Source organism: Ictalurus furcatus, chromosome 1, assembly GCF_023375685.1.
Source record: "Ictalurus furcatus strain D&B chromosome 1, Billie_1.0, whole genome shotgun sequence".
Taxonomy (NCBI): domain Eukaryota; kingdom Metazoa; phylum Chordata; class Actinopteri; order Siluriformes; family Ictaluridae; genus Ictalurus; species Ictalurus furcatus.
The window spans coordinates 21,294,272-21,318,067 of NC_071255.1; the positions used below are offsets into that span (position 1 = coordinate 21,294,272).

Sequence of the window (23,796 nt, forward strand, 5' to 3'; positions counted from 1 at the left end):
ATATATATATATATATATATAATTATTATTTATTTACTTATTTATTTATTCATTTCATGTGCACATTTTAGTTTCAAATCTGAATAATGTACTAAATTGAGGTCGCAAAATCATAATGTACAATTTATGTACAATTTACTTTAATCATGCTCTTAACTTTTGTATTTTGTGTTCTCAGAATAATATTTTATAATATAAAATGTTGGGGTTTTTTATAATATAAAATTTTGCCCATATTTTGGTTCATTTGTGTGCTGCTCTAAAGATAACATGCCTATGGAGCACTTTCTATACATCCATCTATAGCTGTGTAATGTCCAATTGCTATGCAACAGATTCACTATAAAATCAGTGACTTGATCCAAATCAGCATTTTGAAGGTGGTAAAGCCCATGCACACTCAATATCCTCATTAGAGTCCTGTTGCTCACAGTAGTGCCATGGGAGGAAAGTGCTCTCAGTATGTCTCCATAACGAACTCCAGTGACAAAAGTATACTTTAATTAAAGAATGTCTATCCATAACAGAGACTTATGAACTACACCTGAGCTGTAGCACAGCTGAGGCAGATGACTGCTTGGGCAGCTTGACTGTATTATGGGCACATTATCTTTAGAGGAGTGTGCAAATTAACCAAAATGTGGGCACAATTTTATTCATTTGAAAACTCTAAATAGCAAACTAGGAGCATGAATAAAGTAAATTGCATGCATGCATTATTTTTTTTCCTCTTAGCCCTATTAAACTAAATTGTGTGCACATGAAAACATTTATTTATTTTCTTTTAATTCTCTGATACAGCTGATACATGAACTGTGCATACAAAAACATTAAATATTAGATATTAGCATTACTTATCAGTTGCATTACATACTGTATGTATTTGCCAAAGATGTCAAATCTCTGTAGCTCTGTAGACATCATAGAAATCCCCCTAAAAAGGTGACACCTTGCTTGCATGCCATGGCATTTGCATGTTTCTGTCAATAAACATACATACAGTACAATGAAAATGAAGAGGACAGACATGAAGAGAAAGCAGTCATACATGGTGGAAATTAGGGATGCACCGAAATGAAAATTTTTCCGAAGCCGAAACCGAATATAATGAAAAACCTGGCCAAAGGCCGAATACCGAACAGGTTTTTTCGCGTTTTTCCATTTATTTTTCCATTTTTTTCACCATTGCATAAATTAAATAGTCAGAATATGCTTTTTACTATTTTGTCTTGCTTTAAATAAATAAATTAGTAAAATAAAAATATTTTGATATGGTCATCTTTGAGCCCCCCTTGAATAGCCTATGTTAGGCCTATAACTGACTGCTGAAAGAATGGAACACTCTGTAGCCTACAACAAAAAAGTGCATTAAAAAGTGCATTGACAAGAGTGCAAAAAATGGTTCTATTCGGTTCTATACGGCTGATTATATTTGGGATATATACCGCTCACATCCCTGTACACCTAGCGGAGTATTATAGTAGATATAGTATAGTTAGATACGTTGTTAATGTTATGTTCCTTGATAGATTTAGTTAGTTTAAACTATAGATTAGTCCATTTAGTCCCCGCTGGTTTTTCCGCTCCCAGTCCATAGTACTAGTTCATGTTTCTTGTTTTGTGTTTTGACCCTGTTTTCTGTGACTACGACTTTGATTCCTGCTTTGCCCCGTTTATGCCTGTTTGCCGATCGCCCGACCCTTTGCCTGTCTTGACTAAGTTTTTTGGATTACGATTTGGATTTGTCTGCCTGCCCTTAAATAAATACGTCTTTACCTGCTTCCATACTCTACTCCCTTACGTCTCGCAACCTGACAGAAACATGCTCCGGAAGAGTTTCAAAACAAACGCACGTGTCAACAGTAAACATCCGAAGAGCACGTAGCTCGTGCACGTAACTCGTGCATGCGCGCGCCCCCTCATGAGGTTATGACATTTGCGCGTCTCACTCTGGTTGCTAGGCTATTTGGTCGCGTCATCAAACACGTCATTGTCCGGTCAAATTTATTCGGCCTTTTCACTTATTCGGCCGAACACCGAAAATGCTTTTTTTGCTATTTTCGGCCAATAATTTCGGAGGGATAAGTCCCTTATTACAAGAGAATCAGATATTATGCTAAAGCATTTACTATTTTTTTCTGTTCATGGCTTTGTTTGGCAAATGCCCCAGTGGTTTCTAATGTTGAGTTAAGAGGCAGCACTTACATGAGTGATAGTCAACAACATAGACTCTTTTTTTTTATCAGTCCCCTCTATCATTCTCTCTCAAGAATTCTCATTAAAATGTTGTTTGTCAATTTACACTAAATAATGCATTTGGCTGTTAAATAAATAAGACTTCAAGAAGCAATGCTAACACTGGAACACAACATATTTTATGAGATTTAAGGATAGATTCAGGTTAAGTACTTTAAAACAAGAAGACTATTTGAGGGCTGTGTGGATTCAAGTGCCTCAGTTCATTACTACAATAGAATGCTCAAAGTGCCATGCCAGTGTGCACTACAACCAACAAGTTATTATTATTAGATCCCTCAAACATGCATTTGCATAAATTCTACAGCACGAGTGCACAGCTCCAATCCTGGGGTCCTGCACAGTTTGGGGATTTTTCCTACTTGAACACACCTACTAAACCTGGTAATTAACTGGTGGGTTGAATCTGGTGTCTTTGAACGGGGAAATTAAACTCTGCTGGACTCCAGTCCTACAGGTGTGTACCACTGTCCTAAGGCATTTGACACCATAATCTCATTTTAATGTGTAATAGATGCAGCCTTAAGATTAATCCATACAACAATGCTCTGTATATCAGCCACGGCAGATTCTTCTTTGTCATTCTTAGCACAAATGCTGTTGTTCTTCTTGTTTGTGGAAAACTGCATGCACAAAAGTCACACAAATTGGACCTAAAAGGGCCAAACATAATCTAGCATGACACTGCCCCAGGTGTCCACATACCTTTGGGCATATAGTGTATGTATACCATGATATATATTACTGGGCAATACTTTGAAAATGTCATGATATACAGCTTTGCTGTATCACTCCTAGTACATACTAATTAACTCTGAAGTAACTAATTGGGCTTTATGTAAGCTGTTGTAAGCATCAGTGACAATCAAGATTACATAGTATCATTTCATTCAGTTACATCTCATTGTATCCTTATCCAGCTGCTACTGCTACAGTGCTATCTGCCACTGTGAAGATGTGTCACAATGAAGCTAAAAATATAATATACGTAAAACTGATTGGATTTATTAGTCTTAAAGTGAAATTAGTAGAAAAGTCAGACTATATTCCATATGGATAATGCTTATTATATCTCTTCTGCAGATTTAGCCCTTATGAGTGGTATGACGCTCATCCATGCAACCCAAGCTCTGACGTGGTGGAGAACAACTTTACACTCCTGAACAGCTTCTGGTTTGGTGTGGGCTCCCTCATGCAGCAAGGTAATGTAGTCTGTGTATAAAGTGTTCTTAACAAGCCTTCAACTGACAGCAGCATAAGGTGGCTGCTTCCAAAGAACCCCTTCCCATCAAGAGTATGTGGAGTTCAGGCTTCAAGTGCAGACATAGGAAAGATGTTGCCATGCATCATGCCAATATGAGGAGAAAATGTGTCAGACAGCCATCACATGCTCTGGCAGGTTGAAAAGATATCAGTAGAGTTTGTTTCTGTGAAATGCGGCTTCCATCAGGAATACTTCTCTCATGTTGTTGGCATTGAGTTGGGGTTAGAATCAAACATCACAAATGACTGTGATTCTGTCTTGGCATTACATTCACACACACACACACACACACACACACACACACACATGCACACTTTGCAGAGAAGACTTACCATCTGCTCTTGCCTAGATGTCCACCAACAAACCTCCCCCTGTGATTCTGTTTCCCAGCATTTTCAGAACAGCCATAAAATCTTCCTGAGGTTTTGTTGTGATCAAGTCTGATTAGCATACATATTTTTTTTTTGGGGGGGAGTCTAAATTTTATTTTAAACATCACAAACATGTCAACTATTATTTGGCATCTCACCACCATCCAACATTCACTGCCTCTGCAAACATTCTTGCCTGAATGCCATTTAATTTGCTCCCTTTTGCTTTTAGTTGCAGCCTCACAAAATTAGTGGAAGAGAAAAGCTATTAGAGACACGCAAGCCTGATGTTTTTGTACACGATACCCCTCATGGGCACACATTAGCAACTGATGCCCCCAAAAATGAAGCAACCATAATAAAGTAGGCAGGGGAGAAAGAACAAGTAATGAAATGTTTAAGCTCATGTAAAGTTACAAACGGAGAGTTCTCCATGGTGAATCTCTGCCTGTAAGGATCGCAAATGTCAGACACAATTCATTAAGCTGCTGCTCCACCCTCAAACTGCCTGGAATCCCTATCAATTTGCCACTGTTCAGAGATACAGATAAGTAGTTCATGAGTAGTGCAGTCTAATGGAAAGCAGGGAGGCAAAGTCAATATGCAACACCCACATGACATTTCAAAACCCCCTGTGTTTCAAATACCTCTCTCTGTTCTGGCAGTGGTGCTTGTTTGGCATCTTGCAAGCCTCACTTCCTCAGATCTTTTTCCACAGATTTTGTTGTAATGGCTGTCGCTGCTGTTATTCCTTATATTTGCACTAATAATTCTGTTCAGAAATTAAACAGACATTATTGAGTCATCAGAGAATAGAAAAAATATGTGCTTCCCCTGCAGGTCATCCTGGAAAGCCTAAAATATTTATTCAGTGTCATAGTTGTCAGGTCACATTTGTTTGTCATAGCTATTATCAATAATGGTGTCATTTAAGCCAGTGATTAACAGCAACCACCACCACCATCTCCTCCCCAAAACTAATAAAAACAGCTACAATATTCAGAAATTGAATCAAATGCGGCTTATTAATTGTAGAAACTATTCTAGCTTTGAGATACAGCTGTTTAAGATAGATTTGAATAGTCCATTTACTTGTGCACTTATATATAGACCCCCAAATTATAACAAATTTTTTATGCAAGAATTTTCATAGTTTATCTGCTGATGTACCTAATTCTGACAGTATTCTAATACTTGGTGATTTTAATATACATGTTTGCTGTCCTAGTAAGCCTATAGTTACTGAATTTTTACATCTTATTGATTCATGTAATTTTACTCAGTCTGTATTAAGTCCTACTCACAAGCAAGGTCATACTTTGGATCTGGTCTTATCTTGGGTGTTCCAGTTTATAATATGGAAATAAAGGATGTTGGCTTCTCTGATCACAAGTCAGTTAGCTTTAAGACTAATTTCTCCAACTCATTGGTGAACCCTAGAACGTTCAGACGCCGTGTCCGTTTTATAAATTCCTCAACAGTTTGCCAGTGTTCTGAGGCATGTAATCTGCTCCGCTATTTTGTACCTTAGTCTCTACACTTTCTGGTTTGGGTTCAAACAAATTATTATCCATATTTAACTCTACTTGTAGTGTCATTATCGACAGTTGTGCTCCTTTTTAAAACTTTAGCTCCAAAAATTAGACTCCAGCCATGGCTCAATAATGATACTCGTGGTCTTCTGCAAATGCGGAGGAAAGCAGAGAGGAAATGGAAGAAAGATAAGCTGCAGGTGTCTTGTGACATGGTAAAGGATTGCATGATCAAATATCAGCAGTCGGTTAAACCTGCAAAGGCACATTATTTTTCGGATCTTATAAAAAATTATTCCAATAGGCCAAAAGCTTTATTTAGCACAATAAATTCAGTGCTAAATCCTGTCAAAAGTACATTCCCTGAAATTACTCAGGCAGCCTGTGAATATTTTTTAAAGATTTTCACAAATAAAATTAATGCTCTTAGATCTAGTATTTCACCCTCTGATCATGATCAAGATCATTTTAAAGACTATATTAGCCCACCTTCATTAGTAGCCCACTTATGTGAGTTTGAACCTGTATCACTCTCTTGCTCAGTGGATTTAGTCCAGCAAATGAAGCCTGCACAATGTTCTTTAGATATTGTTGCCCCTCTCGTTCTTATCCAATTTATGGATGTCGTTGGTTTAAGTCTGCTGTTGATACTGAAATGCAGTTTGTTAAGTGGTACTGTGCCATCCTGTTTTAAACATGCTGTGGTGCAACCTCCAAAGTCCAACCTGGATCCGACAGTACTAAGTAATTATCGACCAATTTCTAAACTCTCGTTTTTATCGAAAATCCTAGAGACAGTTGTTTATCATCGGCTCTCTTTTTTAAATGAAAATGGTATTTTGGATAAATTGCAGTCTGGATTTAGGGCATAACATAGCACAGAGTTGGCTCTCCTTAAAGTGCTTTACAACCTGTTGCTAGCTGTTGATTCAGGAAACTGTGCAATTCTAGTGCTTCTTGATCTAAGTGCTGTCTTTGACACTATTGATCATGAAATTTTGTTAGAGCGTTTAGGACAGTAGGAAGGAATTCAAAGGACTGCCCTTGAATGGTTTTCCTCTTATCTTAAAGGGAGATCTTTCTCTGTAGAATTGGGTAATGTTTCTTCCTCCTCTACACCTATTACCAGTGGAGTTTCACAAGGCTCCATACTGGGTCCAGTTTTATTTTCTTTATATATGCTTCCTTTGGCCCATATTTGTCAAAAAACACAATATTCTGTATCTTACCATCATTATGCTAATGATACTCAGCTTTATCTCCCTTTAAAGCCAGGGGACAATTCTGTTTTACAATCACCCTTTTACTGTTTCAATGATATAAAAAAAAAATGGATGACAACAAATTTTCTTCAGCTTAACGATTCTAAAACTGAAGTGGTAGTGTTTGCCCCCCTTAGTTCTACTAAGTCTATAATTAATCACCTAGGCCCTTTCACATCTAAATTACACAATCAGGCAAGGAATCTTGGCGTGATTTTTGATTCCAACTTAAAGTTTGATAGGCATATAAATTCCGTGGAAAGAAGTGGCTTTTTTCAACTAAAGGCTATTGTGAAATTGAAACCCTTTTTTTGTCTTTTAAGGATCTGGAGGTTGTTATACATCCTTTTATTTCTTCCAGATTGGATTATTGTAATTCATTGTATAATGGTATTTCTCATGCATCATTAACATGTCTATAGTTAGTCCAAAATGCTGCACCTAGGCTTTTGACAGGGACTAGTATTTCACCTGTGTTGGCATCTCTCCACTGGCTCCCAGTTAAATTCAGTAATTCAGTATTCAATATAAGGTTTTACTATTTGTTTATAAGGGTCGAAATGGCTTGGCACCTCCTACAATGCGGAACTCCTTCAGTAATATACGTCTTCTAGACGTTTAAGGTCATCACAGAGTTTCCATTTAATTACTCCTAGGTCTCGCTTAATATCAAAAGGAGATAGAGCCTTCTCTGTTGCGGCCTCATGTCTCTGGAATGGGTAGCCGTTTCATATTAGAGCCTGTACTACCCTTGATGCTTTTAAATCTTATTTGATGACTTACCTCTTCTCTCTTGCTTTTGACTCTACTTAGTGTGTCTAATCATATTATTTATGTCGTATTGTTAGGTCCTTGGCATGTAAAGCACTTTTGCTGTTTTTAAATGTGCTATATAAATAAACATTGTTGTTGTTGCAAAAAAAAAAAAAAAAAAAAAAAACAACTCCCGACCAGTACAACCCTTTCCTTTCCTGACAAAGCCTACTTTTTTGGTCTACACTGTAAGATTTCATCTTACTAAGTGAAAATATATTAAATACAGTCAAATGTACTGTGTGTGTGCTTGTGTGTGTATATATATATATATATATATTTCCTATTATACAATGGCAATAAACCAAATAGAAGATTATATCTATTAATTCTAGATATTTTTACTCATTTCAAGCTTTAAATTGTCGTATTCTATTGGCAGATTAATTTTATTGGCAGAAAATTATCTGCCATAAGAACAAAACTATTTCAAGCTTGAAATTAGTACAAAGATGACTACAACTAATTTTAAATATATCTGCAAGCAGCAATACCAGGGTCAAGCCAACTGTCAGCACCATGAGCAGTAAAAGAAGCTTTGTGACATGTTTTTGGTTTGAGTCCCATGAACAGCATTTGAGGAGTTAGAAAAAGTCAACTTTAAATCATAAAAAAAACATATTTTAAAAATAACTAAAAATAACTACTCCTTAGAATTTTGGTCCAGTATGTGGTGATGTTCTGAAACTGCTCAGGTAGCATCTGGGCCTGATGGTTATCATGCAGGAAAGCACTCAAGAGTTAGAATCCAAAAATCAGTGTTTGCTATCTCCTTACCAGTAGGGGGCAGTGTGCCAAAATGCTGCAGGTAACCTCAGGGCCTAATGCTGATGCCACATACAGTATCTCACAAAAGTGAGTACACCCATCACAGTTTTGTAAATATTTGATTATATCTTTTCATGTGACAACACTGAAGAAATGACACTTTGCTACAATGTAAAGTAGTGAGTGTACAGCTTGTATAACAGTGTAAATTTGCTGTCCCCTCAAAATAACTCAACACACAGCCATTAATGTCTAAACCGCTGGCAACAAAAGTGAGTACACCCCAAATTGGGCCCAATTAGCCATTTTCCCTCCCCGGTGTCATGTGACTTGTTAGTGTTACAAGGTCTCAGGTGTGAATGGGGAGCAGGTGTGTTAAATTTGGTGTCATCGCTCTCACACTCCCTCATACTGGTCACTGGAAGTTCAGCATGGCACCTCATGGCAAAGAACTCTCTGAGGATCTGAAATAAAGAACTGTTGCTCTACATAAAGATGGCCTAGGCTATAAGAAGATTGCCAAGACCCTGACACTGAGCTGCAGCACGGTGGCCAAGACCATACAGCGGTTTAACAGGACAGGTTTCACTCAGAACAGGCCTCGCCATGGTCGACCAAAGAAGTTGAGTGCACGTGCTCAGTGTCATCTCCAGAGGTTGTCTTTGGGAAATAGACGTATGAGTGCTGCCAGCATTGCTGCAGAGGTTGAAGGGGTGGGGGGTCAGCCTGTCAGTGCTCAGACCATACGCCGCACACTGCATCAAATTGGTCTGCATGGCTGTCATCCCAGAAGGAAGTCTCTTCTAATGATGATGCACAAGAAAGCCCGCAAACAGTGGTCTGATGAGACCAAGATAAACTTATTTGGTTCAGATTGTGTCAAGTGTGTGTGGCGGCAACCAGGTGAGGAGTACAAAGACAAGTGTTTCTTGCCTACAGTCAAGCATGGAGGTGGGAGTGTCATGGTCCGGGGCTGCATGAGTGCTGCCGGCACTGGGGAGCTACAGTTCATTGAGGGAACCATGAATGCCAACATGTACTGTGACATACTGAAGCAGAGCATGATCCCCTCCCTTCAGAGACTGGGCCGCAGGGCAGTATTCCAGCATGATAACGACCCCAAACACACCTCCAAGACGACCACTGCCTTGCTAAAGAAGTTGAAGGTGAAGGTGATGGACTGGCCAAGCATGTCTCCAGACCTAAACCCTATTGAGCATCTGTGGGGCATCCTCAAACAGAAGGTGGAGGAGCACAATGTCTCTAACATCCACCAGCTCCGTGATGTCGTCATGGAGGAGTGAAAGAGGATCTCCATGCCCAAGAGGGTTAAGGCAGTGCTGGAAAATAATGGTGGCCACACAAAATATTGACACTTTGGGCCCAATTTGGACATTTTCACTTAGGGGTGTACTCACTTTTGTTGCCAGCGGTTTAGACATTAATGGCTGTATGTTGAGTTATTTTGAGGGGACAGCAAATTTACACTGTTCCACAAGCTGTACACTCACTACTTTACATTGTAGAAAGTGTAATTTCTTCAGTGTTGTCACATGAAAAGATATAATCAAATGTTTACAAAAATGTGATGGGTGTACTCTCTTTTGTGAGATACTGTACCAAGTTTTGTCTCAATCTCTCAAAGCGTTGCGGAGATACGGCCTCAAGCTCAATTTTGCACATTCGTCGAAAGCGCAATTCAAAAATGGTATGGCTTATCAAAATTCTGTGAATAACTTTTTTCAGTAGTGCCTCTAGATTATGCACGCCAACAGTCTAGAAGGAGTTAGAAAAAGTAGGTTTTCAAAACATTTAAAAATGGCGGGCAGGAAGTTTACTCAAGCATGACATAATTGGTATCATTGTTCCAGGCATGACCCACAGAATCTATCAAGACCAGTCTCATGACAGTAAGCAAAAGGAGTCCCAATAGCTATTAACATTTATAGAAATAGCATTATAATTTTTGACCACAAGGTGACGCTGTCCTGCAACTTTTTGAGTCCCTTCAGTATGGCATCAAAGACAGATACTGAGTTTCATAACAATACACCAAGTCCTTGGTAAAGTAAAGCATTTTATGATTAAATTAAAAATGGCTGACATCCAAAATGGCCGGCATAGGAAGTTTTCATATCCTTGGACTTGGTATGCCCCACTGAATCTATTGAGACAAATTTGATGATTTTATGAGAAACTGTTCAGAAAATTAGCTTTTTTTATATCTCGTGACAACTAGGTTGTGCTGTTCTGAAACTGAGCAGGCACCCTCAAGTCATGATGCCTATTACAAATAATAACTTTGGTATGAATACACTAAAGCATTATGGAGAAATACCCTTACGTCCATTTTGGTCCATCAAATTCATTGAAGCACCATTCGAAAATGGTATGGTTTATCAAAATTCTATAAATAAATTTTTGTCAAGAGTGTCTTTAAATTATGCAGGCCAGTTTTTTTGCAAATCAGACAAACAGCCTAGGATGAGTTCGGAAAAGTAGGTTTTTCAGAAAATTAAAAATGGCGGATACATTTTCATGATAGAAAATAGGGTGCAATCGAATCATCTTGAGCCAAGGAATCAGAGGAAAAAACTGATGAAAAGTTATTAACATAAACGTGAGTGCAAATTTGGACAGTTGGTAGCACTTGAGAGATTTAGAGAGAGTTACAGACTCCAAAATTACTGAATTTACAGGTCAGACTGTCTTCTATCTGTGGGCCAAATTTCATAACTTTCCCGCAAGTGGTTCTATGGGCTGCCATAGACTTAAGAGCAATAATAATAATAACTAGACCGGAATATTTGCTGAAGAAAATGTGAGTGGTTCTTGACGTGGCAAAATCAGGATGGGGCGCCAATACTTTCGAGATCTGCCGGCGTTGGGGGTCTATACTTTCGAGAGCCGGACAGTTAGGGTGTCAGCACTGTTAGAACTGGCCGTGTAGTGCGCCGGCATTCTGATCGCTTATAAAAGTCATAGCACACCTCTCCTCAATAAGCCAATCGATTTGACACCTCACCCGTCGATCTCTGACAAACAGTGCGGGACTAGTTTCGCGCCGAAAAAAAGTGGAAGAATAATAATTATTATAATAATAACTAGACTGGTACATTTCCTGAAGAAAATGTGAGTGGTGCTTGCCGTGGCAAAATTAGGATCGGGCGCCAATAATGCGGTGAAAATGCGGTGGCGAAACAGGGACGGGCGCCAATACTTTCGAGAGCCGGCCAGATAGGGTGCCAATACTTCTGAGAGCTGAACAGATCGTGTGCCAATACATTTTAGACCTGAATGTGTACAGAGTTTTCTGTTTAGAGGGCCAATACTTTCGAAACTCAATGCAAGTCTATGGGAAATTTTCCGATTTTGAGCTTCCGTAGCATGAATTCTGGCATTCCAATCGCTTATAAAAGTCATAGCACACCTCTCCTCAATAAGCCAATCGATTTGACACCTCACCCGTCGATCTCCGTCAAACGGTGCGGGACGAGTTACGTGCCGAAAAAAAAGTGGAAGAAGAAGAATAATCGTTATAATAATAAGTATGCCGAAGAACAATAGTAGTGCTTGTCAAACACCACTAATTATAATAATAATAAGTATGCAAGAGAACAATAGTAGTGCTTTTCAAGCACCACTAGTAAGTATGCCGAATAACAATTGTATTGCTTTTCATGCACCACTAATTATAATTATAATAATAAGTATGCACAAGAACAATAGTAGTGTTTTTCAAGCACCACTAATAATAAGTATGCCGAATAACAATAGTAGTGCTTTTCAAGCACCACTAATTATAATAATAATAAGTATGCACAAGAACAATAGTAGTGCTTTTCAAGCACCATTAATAAGAGGAAGAAGAAGAAAAAGAAGAAACTAACGAAAACAATAGGGGTCCGCACTCCTTCGGGCTTGACCCATAATAATCTTGATTTATAATGGTCTTGTAAATGAAGATATTCAAGATAAGCTGAGATGCAATTTTTTGCAGTGTATTATGAGTGATCAATCGATCCATCAACAAACCAACCAATCAAATAATCATTTTCAGTGAGCCTGAAACTTGTCTATGACAGAGGTAGAGCTAAATCAAATAAATAAATAAATATTATTTGAAGAGACTTTGTAGTGGATTTGAGTTTCTACTTATTGACAAATAAGAGCTATTTGCCAATTAGCTAGCTACTGGAATTATACATGGCCACCTTAGCCTTTTTGTGCACTTTGTAGCTTTATCACCCAGTTGTCTAATCTTGATAGCTTCCCTGACACTGCTTGTCCATTAAGAGTGTTTGTTTAGCCAGGTAGCTTGTATTCTCACATATTCTCCAGCGTGAACTTCTTTCTTCCACATTTTAGTTTACTTGTACAGTGACTTCTTTTAGCTGACTGTTCAGACTGCTAACTACATGGTGAGCTATAGAGTTGTCTAGCCACTCTCATAGCTATTACACACTTCTCTTAAGCTTAATCTAAAAACTTGTACTTCACATATTTTGGTCTGTAGTCTGCTCCCAATGAGAAAATTCTTTATGATGTGCTGTAACTGATGAAAAATGAAGTGTCGACTGCTGACAACTGTGACACTTTTTGCACTTGGCACTCACAGTCTGCTCTATTTTGTGGAAAGAGTGTATAAAATCAGATATCACCATGGTCAACCTCAACTCAGCAAACACAATTTAGGAGCAAAAATCGACAATTTGGGGGTTTAAAACTAATGCTTATTATTGTGAAGGCTGTGCTAGCACAGGTTAATGTGACATACTGTGAAGTAATTTGTTATTTCTGTTTGCACCTACAAAATTGAATAAATAAATAAAATATTGCTTGCAATATTACAAATCTTTAAATCCACAAAGTTACATAGTGTAGTTTTAGCATGGCATTGGGTTAATATTGTCTGCAAGAAATACAAGTGACATCAGTTAAGAGTGTCTTTGGTCAAATGTATTGTATTAACTTGTATGACATCCTCAAATGTTAAACTCTTTCATTTTTTTCTCTTGTATGCTTGTATTTTAAATTCACTGTACACTGTATTCACTGTATTTAAAATAAGGGTATGCCAGCTCACAGCAGTATCATTTAGTAAAAATGCAAATAATGGTGTTTCTGAGTAGAGTGTGACAGAAGAAAGTCCTGCCTAATGCCTCATCTTGAGGATTAGTAGAATAGAAATGCGCAGAAGTACATCTTGCACATGCACCAGTGGTTTAGTACATACAAGTTAAAACAAAAACAAAAAACATAACAACAAAACTGTTTTCACAAATGTATTTGATGGAATGGTTGGCTGAAACCTATTCTTATGTTGTCTTTATATTCCAATTTTATAATAAGTTTGTTTATACATGTATATTGAAATTTGAGAGATGTTTGTTATTTTGTTTAAATTATTATTTGAATTGTAAAGGTCTCAAATAGCTTTGTTTTCATTTCCACAATACATATATGCTAGTTAGATCTGATGATTCTATGTGGTCTTAGCAATGATACACTGTAGCTTTTTGGCATGTGATAGGAGATAACGAAAGTTAAAAGCAGGGCATTACATTAATATCACTCCCACAAGAGCAGTTCCACATGCTGATTAGCAGCGTACCTCCACTACTCTTTTATGGAAATGAGCAGATGTTTAGTTTCAGTATTACAGCAGTATCTCTGACAGGCTCTCATGACATCAGCACTTTTCACATGCAGCCTGGTTACACACAGAAACAGGTTTAGGAAGAGCACAAAAGCCTAGCAGCTACATCTGTGCACCATCCTGCCCAGCATGCAGTGTGTCGAAAATGCAACGCTAGCCTGTGGCTGCAGTAGATGGTGTACATCATGTTTCCAGCTAATGCATTTAATGGAAATGACATGGTTCATCAGTAGCTTTTGTAATGCTGAATTGAAAATGTAAACACATTATTTCTTACTGCATGTTGTTGATATAAATATAATGCTTTTCCTTAAAGCCTAAATATGAATGTTTTGTACTGTTAGAATTTGGTGTTCTAAAAAATAAATATATTGTAGCAAAATATATATGTACAAATGTTGCCTATAATATTAGTTCCATTTGTCATGATAGTGCCTTTCTCAATTTGATGAAAATGTAAAGCTACTTCTTTAGCATTTCACAGTTTGAGGCTTTCCCACTATTTCCTCTCTATTCTGTACCGCATGAAGAAATTCCATTACTCATAGACCCAATTAAAGACATTTTATTAAATTTTATTTGCAGTTTAAGTAATTTTGTCTGGCTGGATTATTCAGTATGTCTTATTGATTTTTCCCCCTGCATTCCGTTTGGCATGGCCAAGTTAAAACAAATATGTAACATTCATCATATTTGCAGACCTTTCTGGCAGTTAATTTACAGTCTTTTCCTAGCTGTGTTTAAATGCTTTACACCACTTTTCAATCAGGGTTGATATTTAATTTTCTGCTGTTATTGCTGTACTTAAAAGTTGGTTTGAGGGATTAAAATGAACTGTTTATTCCACCGTAGGTTCTGAGCTGATGCCCAAAGCTCTCTCCACACGGATTATTGGGGGCATCTGGTGGTTCTTCACCCTTATCATCATCTCCTCCTACACAGCCAACTTGGCAGCTTTCCTCACTGTGGAGAGAATGGACTCTCCTATTGACTCGGCTGATGACCTGGCCAAACAGACCAAAATTGAATATGGAGTAGTAAAAGATGGAGCTACTATGTCATTTTTTAAGGTAGAATTGTCTTTATAATTATACATTCTATGCCGTACAAAGGTGTGTGAGTGTGTGTGTGAATGCTCAGTGTCGCTTTCTATTTATAATTCTGGGTTAAAGGAGTCCCATCCATCCATTTTCTGTACTGCTTATCCTACTGGGTCGTGGGGAACCTGGAGCCTATCCCAGGGAGCATGGGGCACAAGGCGGGGTACACCCTGGACGGGCACAATCACACACATATTCACACACCCATTCATACACTACGGACGCTTTGGCCATGCCAATCAGCCTACCATGCATGTCTTTGGACTGCGGGAGGAAACCGGAGTTCCCGGAGGAAACCCCCACAGCACAGGGAGAACATGCAAATCCACACACAGAGGGCCATGGCGGGAATCGAACCCCCAATCCTGGAGGTGTGAGGCGAATGTGCTAACCACTAAGCCATCAAAAGGAATCATTTCATGATTTTTAAATGTTTTTAAACATGAATTATTTTGTTTGTTGGGTGTAATAAACTAGGTTAACATGCTTTAATGTTCAAAAAATGCATTATTTCTCAAGTTATGTACATTATTGCAGTACCTATATTCCCTGGCTGCCTGAAACACTCCAATTTCTCCAAAACCCCTCCTTCTGAAAAGCCCAGAGTGCTCTGATTGGCCAGCTGACCCGGTGTGTTGTGATTGGCCAAAAGCCTTGTGTGTGTCGGAAATGTAACTCCCTTTGGCTTAGCTTTAGTCTCCAAAGCTTCTAAAGCAATTCTAAGCTCATGAGCAGAATGTTGTCGGCATATTTTGTAACTCTCTTACCTTTCAGATACGATGTAAATTCCAACCCCACCGGTGGGACTAACTATGCTGTACACACCTTATGTGTGTACATAGGTACTCATACAAAATATATTTGGAAAGCTAGGATTCTTGTGATTCGATTGATATAAACCGTTTCAAGATACAATCACAACAGCAGTATTTTACAATCAACATCTTTGTCAGGCCACCAACATACAAATAAACACTACAAATAAAAACTGAGACAACTTAGCAATCTTTAGCTAGCACATTAGCAGAGTTTACAACTGAGCCACAACACAAAACTCTGCATTTGAACAGTCAATAGCAGATACTTCACAAAATAATCAAACACACTTACAGGTTCTGATTCTGAAGCACAAGATTGTCCAAACAATGTGGGAATCGCCACACTTTTCAGGAGTAGCCTTTGTGTGTAGCCTGCCTTGTACTCTCCGAGGTTCAGGAAGCTGTCCTCCATAAAATGTGCTGTGCACAAACAAACGTTCAGGATGTACTGCTTAGGAACAGCATTACAAATAAACAGTAACCACTGATTCCTAATTTTGTCCGTTTTCGGAAGGCCAACCCCACGATGTTGGATTATTTGGCCATTGTGGGGAATGAAGGGCATGGCTATTTAGCTATGCTGAAGGTGGAGGAGGCACTTGTGAGCTACCTCTCTCCATTGACAGCAAGTAATTTAGGGGCGCCTGCTTTGCCATCCGTGAAAGGCCACCGTGGCATTGGTGGACAAGGCCTATGCAGTAGTAGTCTTGCTTGTGGGTCACTGCAGACAATGACAGTGTTACAGGCCTACCAAGCAGACCTGCTGAGTGAGATCAACATATGGTGGCATTCAGCCAGTTCCTTCCCTGTTGTGTCGAGTTGAGTTCAGTAGAATGTGGAATAGTTAACGTCACTAAAAGACCTTCTGGCAGCATCGAAACTACTGCCAAATGTGTCTCCATGGGTTCTGTCTACTGTAGAAAAGGGTTACCGGGTCCAGTTTAGAGCTCGACCCCCCCCAGTTCAGAGGTGTGCTCACCACAGTAGTCAGCACAGACCAGAGCCCGACGTTAGTGCAGGAAGTAAGATCCCTCTTGGACAAAGGGGCCATAGAACATGTACCCCGCTCCCTGAGGGAGGGCAGTTTTTACAGCCATTATTTCCTGGTCCGCAAATAATAGAGGAGTATCCAGCCAATTTTAGATCTGCATCATCTGAACTGTACTCTTCGGACATACAGGTTCAAGATGCTGACGCAAAGTTTTGGCAGTGAGTGCAACGTACATTCTGGGCAACTGGAATGTGGGGGCATACATCCTGTTGAGGCAGGGGCTGAGGCCCAGGGATTGGTGGCTCCATCCACAAGTGGTGGAGTCCATATGGCAGAGGTTTGGCCAAGCGGGACTGCATGTGTTTGCCTCAGAGGAGACAACACACTGCCCGCTGTGATTCGCCCTCACTTCTCCCGCACAATTAGGGCTGGATGCCATGGTGCACATGTAGCCAAGGTCACAACTGTATGCTTTTCCCCCGATCGCTCTGCTCCCACAAGTTCTAGCGAGAGTTCGCCAAGACAGTCTGTCTTCTGCTAGTAGCACCTTATTGGCCAGCTCGAATATGGTTCTCAGAGGTAATATCCCTGCTAGATGGTACTCCTTGGGAGATTTCCATCTGCAGGGATCTACTGTCTCAAACCGGAGGGCTGCTTTATCACCCTCGGCCAGAACTATGGAAACTGTGGGTCTGGCCCCTGAGGGGCACCAGCTCATGGATCCTGGTCTCACAACTGAGGTTGTAGAGACCATGTTGAACACTAGTGCACCATCCACGAGGAAATTGTATGCGCTCAAGTGGCAGCTTTTTGTATTGTGATGTGAGGAACGCCTGCTAGACCCAGTGAACTGCGCAATAGCTACAGTCCTGGAGTTCTTACAAGGAAGTTTCTCAGCGGGGTGGGCTCATTTTGATACATGACATTTTGAGTCCTGCCCAAACACAGGGGCATCCTTGGGACTGAATGGACTGCGGGTGGGTTGGTTTTTGCACAAAAGAAAAAACCCCATCTCAATGTTTATTGGACAGTGTGCTCTTTGTTTGGATGCACAACTTCTTTTTATGATGATTGGTAGTCCTCACAAAGGGAAACTCATAACCAACTGCCAATCACTGAAAAGGGAATGAACATGACTGACATTTCAAACTTAAAAATATTAGTGAGTCGGAATCTCTTAGAGCCTGCAGTGGTGGTGTAATTTGTAAATATGTAAATAAACTGTAAATATAAGTTTTGCAAGATTTGCATTCATTTCTGAAATTTGTTGTTTATACAGTATATCTAGCTAGCTGGCACTTCCCTTTTCAGTTAGCAAATGGCATACACTGCTAATGTCCTGATTTACGTAGTCTTTTGATTCTCTTACGTATGACAAGAGAGAGAAAATTAAACAAAAAGACAGACCAATGCTCATGCATATATGTATGTGAAGGGTTTTGTTCCCACCGTACATTTATTCTCTGTTCATCGTTTTAAAAAATTTTTGAGTGGAGTACATGATTGCAGTATGTAAAATTAGAAGACTAAAGAGACAGGTGTTTGCTCTCCAACAATCACTGCTGTCCATTTTTCCTAATTAGCAAAAACAGATCCAAAAACTTTGACTGTGTCATGTGAGTTAACAAAATGAAGTTAAAAATTTCAGCCATGAAATGTCGTTAAGGGCTATACTGAAGAAAAAACATGAAATGTTAATTTTGCATTTTATCAAGTCTAATCAAAGAGTACTCACACTCTCTCTTGTCTAAATCTCTTGTCACTTTAGATACTTGAAGGAATTGAGCCAATAATTAACTGTGATTAGCTATGGCAGCCAACGTGACCCCCTTGTAGAATAGCATGAAATGCCATTTACTCATGTAGGACTCGATTAATCCATCACAAGATCCCTTTTTTCCTAGATTTGAGTAGACTTTTTTCACGTCTTAATGTCATCATGTTATTGTATGCTGTAAGTCAAGCAAAGCAATTGTGAGAATAGATTATGAATGCAGTAATCCAGAGGAAAAAGAAGCTGCTTCAATCAGTGTCACTTGTGTCATTCTCTTGCTTATTCATTCCTAAGGAGTCCAAGGCTCAAGCCAATTCCCAGCCACTTTCAATTACTCTGTGAGACACCAGGGAAAATAGCATTTGAGGGAGGGAAAGAATAACAGGTGCTCAAGGTTAACAAAACAATGTCAGCAGCAGCACTGGATAGTTCTGAGTTCGAAAATCTCACAGTAATGGAGCCAAAGCCCAGGAGAAAAAAGTGCTTGTGTGATTCATCAGTGTGACTGTAGGTTCCCATGTGTATGTGTATGTGCATGTGTAGTTTGCTAGCTAACTACATGCTGTTTGCATTTATTACTGTGGTGAACATGGATATTTCCTGAGCTGTGCCACACTTTTATGAATGCATTTCTCTTAGTTTGTCAGTGGCATTCTTGTACAATTCTGATCTAGATTCTAGTCTAGTTAGATTTAAAGTTACCCTGAACATTAGTGATGCTATTTCCTCCATTTAATTTTTGTTACTTTAGGTGCATCCCAATTCGTGTACCTATGTATTATTCTATACCATTTTGTAGTGTAAATAGTGTGAGTAGTGTCTTCACACTGAAAATTTCAAATAGAAAAAGAACACTTTAAATACCCAGATGATGCACTTCAAACAAACGAAGTGTGGAATGTTGCACACTTTATGCACTCAACTGTCGCAGCTTTAATTACGTAGGGGAGGAGGAGGGGCTATCAGACTCCTATGTTGAATGAAATAATAACCTTATAAAATGTATACACTACACGGTTGCGTAAGTAGTGCATACATGCATAGTGTATAGTGCGTTATTTGGGACACAACTTTTAACTTTTTTTTGTTATTCTGTGGTCACATTTGTATGTATGTATGTATGTATGCATTCCACTGTATAGGCATTAGTTTGGCGAATAGGGTGTGTAGTATAATGAAGGGTAAGATGAAATAATGGGACAATGATATGCCATATCCTCAAATGAGACCCAGATGGTGCCAATTGATTTCCTGTTTTCTTTTCTTTTAGAAATCCAGAGTCTCAACATTTGAAAAGATGTGGGCCTTCATGAGCAGCAAACAGAGCACATCACTTGTCAAGTCTATTGAAGATGGCATCCAAAGGGTTCTGAAATCTGACTATGCCCTGCTTATGGAGTCTACAACCATTGAATATGTGACTCGCAAGAACTGCAACCTAACCCAATTTGGAGGCATTATTGACAGCAAGGGTTATGGCATTGGCACCCCCAAAGGTAACGCTGGTCTAATTTTGCTGGTGTAACCTGTTCACTCAAATTAGAATTGTATTGATCTGGCCCATATCAATATTTAAATAACAATTTCAGCCATAACAGAGCAAAATACTTAAATTCAGAATGACTTCTTATTTAAGCAGCTGAATGATTAGATATGCCCCAGGTTATAGGAGTGTCACCCTTGTCACCTAGGCTCACCGTACAGGGACAAAGTGACCATAGCCATCTTGAGCTTGCTGGAGGATGGACGCCTACACATGCTGAAGGAGAAGTGGTGGAGTGGAAGTAGTTGTCAGGAAGATGAGCGCTATGAAACAGGCCCGATGGGCATCCAGAACCTGGGTGGCATCTTCATTGTTCTGGCTTCAGGCCTGGTGCTTTCCATTTTTGTGGCCATAGGGGAATTTATCTACAAACTTCGGAAAACAGCAGAACGTGAACAGGTGAGTGATTATTTTTTTGTTTGTTTAATTGGTTTTTCCATGGTTTTAATGCAATTATTTTTGTTTTGTTTATTTGACTTTTCTATGGTTTTAATGTTTTTGACCTCTGCAAAGAGGTAGTTTACAGTAGGGATTGATGGTATATGGTATATAATAAAAATTACACAATGCTTTCAACTTTTTTAAGCATAGTTGAGCGAAACTGCAATTCCATTTCATGGTAGTTTTGTTGTGGCAGTACAGGCTTTCATTCTGGATTTGCAATGACATGAAAATTCTGGGACAAAGCCAATATCTTTTATTTCTGCAATATTTACTTGTATGCACTCTAGTATTGATATTTTAGATAATTTAATTTATGATGATTTTAAACAACCTTCTGCTGAATCCAGTATGGTGCTGATATGATTTCATATTTCTGATGTCTTCTAATTTATGCTATGTGCCACAAAATAACTGCATTTACCTTATTGTAAATGTGTCATCAGGAGTTTTTTGACTTTATTGCTATGTATATTACAGAAACACAGACAATTCAATGAAATCTTTACCTTGTTAATAATGTACTGTACAATATATGTCTACGATACTGTGTTGCACTTTACTTGTGCTTTAGTTTTTAGCTTTAGCTTTGGCTTAAACATGTGCCATCAAAATATTTTGATTGTTTTGAAGTGTCAAATCACAGGCTCACTTTTTTGATGTCACATTTGGTCTTTTTTTTAATGGTTCCACATTGCAAATAACTTTTTGGCCAGTCATGTATGAAGCCATATATTATTTTACAGGATAATTTATTTTTATGATAAGTTTAATAAACTGTAGCCAGCTCCATGAGTTAAGAGTAATATCTTTTCTCACAAACACTCAATACATATCTGATGGCTCATAAAAGAGTATATATTAGAAGAAATATTTTATGATTGCTGGTATAAAATCCTGCCTTGCATTTGCTACATTTATTTTAATTTTAGCAGATGATTACTAATTGGAGCATGGAAAATTAATCCCCTATTAGTCACAGCACATGTCAAAATGGAACAAGGAATAGTTGTGCATAGCCATTTATTTGACCAAGGGTTGCACTAGACGGGGTCCTGAAAGTAACAGGACAGAGCATAAAAATGTCTGGAAAAATCATTTACTTCGGTGTCATGTCCAGGTCACTTTAGTTCATGACATTCAGTTAATAGTAACATAGATGGTTTTGGTGTTCACACCAATTTAACATGAGTGTACTTACTTCCTCTTTTTGCTACACTCCCCCTCCCCAACATGCCTCTTTTTTTCCCTCAAGAGGTCTTTCTGCAGTGCAGTGGTGGAAGAGATCAAACTGTCGTTCACATGCGAGAGAAGAGTGAAACACAAGCGGCACCATGCACCACCCACAGCGAAGACGGACGCCGTGATCAACATGCACACCTTCAACGAGCGCCGTCTACCGGGAAAGGACAACATGAGCTGCAGCAGCGCTGCAATGACGCCCGTGTTTCCATGACATGCCTGGGTGACGGTCACCTGAGGCATATGCCTAGCACTGTGCCCGAGAGCATGGACTATGGAACTGAAATGATAACAGCATTCACCCTCAACCGCAGAGACACCCGCAACCACACAGCCAAGCAGAACGGTGGCGCAAGCAGCAACCCAGGTAATGACCATGTCCTCAAACCTATGTATCCCACCATGCCATTGAGGGAGGGAGGACGCTCTGTGTCCTTTCTCTGAGAGAGAAAGAGAACAATGAGGCCAGAGCTAGCTAGGACCGAGTCTGATGTTTATGTATGAAAAACAAACACATGATCACCATCTGTTCACTGGAAATCAAGGAGTGCCCAGTAAACCCATAGCCTTGCCACCCCCACCCCAATCCCACTCATACCGAGAAGAAAAGAGACAAGCAATCCTTTGGAAGAAATGATTTAAGAGAATAAGAGGCTTCTTTGAAGTACGGCAATAAAAGCACTTCAAACTGACAAGAGGGGTGTAGATTTTTGTCCTGGAGTACCATTTATAGCACATCAAATTAATTTAGAAAATTTGTGCTCTCACTGTTGTTATTTGGGTTTGTAAAGCACTGAGGGTCTTTGGCGCTACACAGGAGCATATGATTCTATTGGGCTACATTACTCCGATGCTTTGAATCTTTTATTTAATTTGAAATTGTAGACTCTCTTATTGGTAATATCTGCAGTTAGTCACAGTGTGCAAAGCTCTAGATCTGCATTCCCAGGAAGGCTACAGAGAAGGTGGCCTCCTTCCTGGTTCACCAACTGAATGCACAAAACAAACAAGGTAATAAAGGTTCTGAACCATGTGCTCTGTCTTATCATAGTGCCATAACTAAATTCAATTTGTTTGTGCTCTACATCACTTGTGCCACCAGATGTTTTGTACACATTCAGTGATAATAAGATGACTGATTAACATAATAATTGCCAAAGATCTGTCTACAAAAAATGTTAGATATTTAAATACAGCATCTATCCTAAAAGTGTAAAGGATAAGACTGATTCAGTTGCTTGATAAACTGTTTATTGTGCAAATTCACTTACATATTTTTAATATATTTAATGATTCATCGTAAGGCATAATTGCTAACCACATAATAGTAAGATATGGTGCAACCTACTAAGTTTGGTATAATTCACTAAACAAAAACAAATATAATTGAAAACAAGTCTTTCATTAACTTCAGTGTGGTAGTGATTTGCATTCTGCATAACACATTTACTTTTTTCATTTCAATACAAATAGAAACATATTTACAGAGATGCATAAATACATCTAATTAAATATCTGCCTAAAGTGTGGATATTAGATTTTCTGTTCAGAATGGCCTTTGTTAACAGCATTTGCAATATAAAATTAACACACTATGTATCCGGGCTTTTCATTTATTTCTGTACTTGCTGTCTGGGTCAGTGAGTGAAGTGACTTGTAAAGAGGCTGAAAAAAAAAAGATTATTGTGTTGTAATTTTAACAGGAAAGCACATATCTACATACACAAAAAAATTGTCACTGTCCAATAACCTACAGACTGCACTGTAGGTGTGACATTCTCACAATGTACACTTTATGCAGTGACCCTCCTTTCATTGTACGTGTGTGTGTGTGTGTGTGTGTGTGCACGTGTGTGTGTGTGTGTGTGTGTGTGTGTGTGTGTACTGTTTTGTATGCTTGCATACGTGTGTGCATGCATGCAAGTATGTGTGCATTTCATCTGGCAAAATTTCGAAATACTT

The 23,796-nt window shown here is 38.9% G+C and overlaps 1 protein-coding gene across 1 annotated transcript in view; it reads left to right on the forward strand.

Annotated features, from left to right (window-relative positions):
- grik3 (glutamate ionotropic receptor kainate type subunit 3) overlaps nucleotides 1-23,571 on the forward strand; it is a 132,634-nt gene extending 109,063 nt beyond the window's left edge. Inside the window, exons 12-16 of the mRNA XM_053632065.1 lie at nucleotides 3,340-3,458; nucleotides 14,778-14,995; nucleotides 19,879-20,104; nucleotides 20,300-20,550; nucleotides 21,850-23,571. Of these exons, the coding sequence (XP_053488040.1) occupies nucleotides 3,340-3,458; nucleotides 14,778-14,995; nucleotides 19,879-20,104; nucleotides 20,300-20,550; nucleotides 21,850-22,278 (1,243 nt within the window). The 3' untranslated portion in view covers nucleotides 22,279-23,571. The remainder of the gene's footprint in view (nucleotides 1-3,339; nucleotides 3,459-14,777; nucleotides 14,996-19,878; nucleotides 20,105-20,299; nucleotides 20,551-21,849) is intronic.
- The last annotated feature ends 225 nt before the right edge of the window (nucleotides 23,572-23,796 follow it).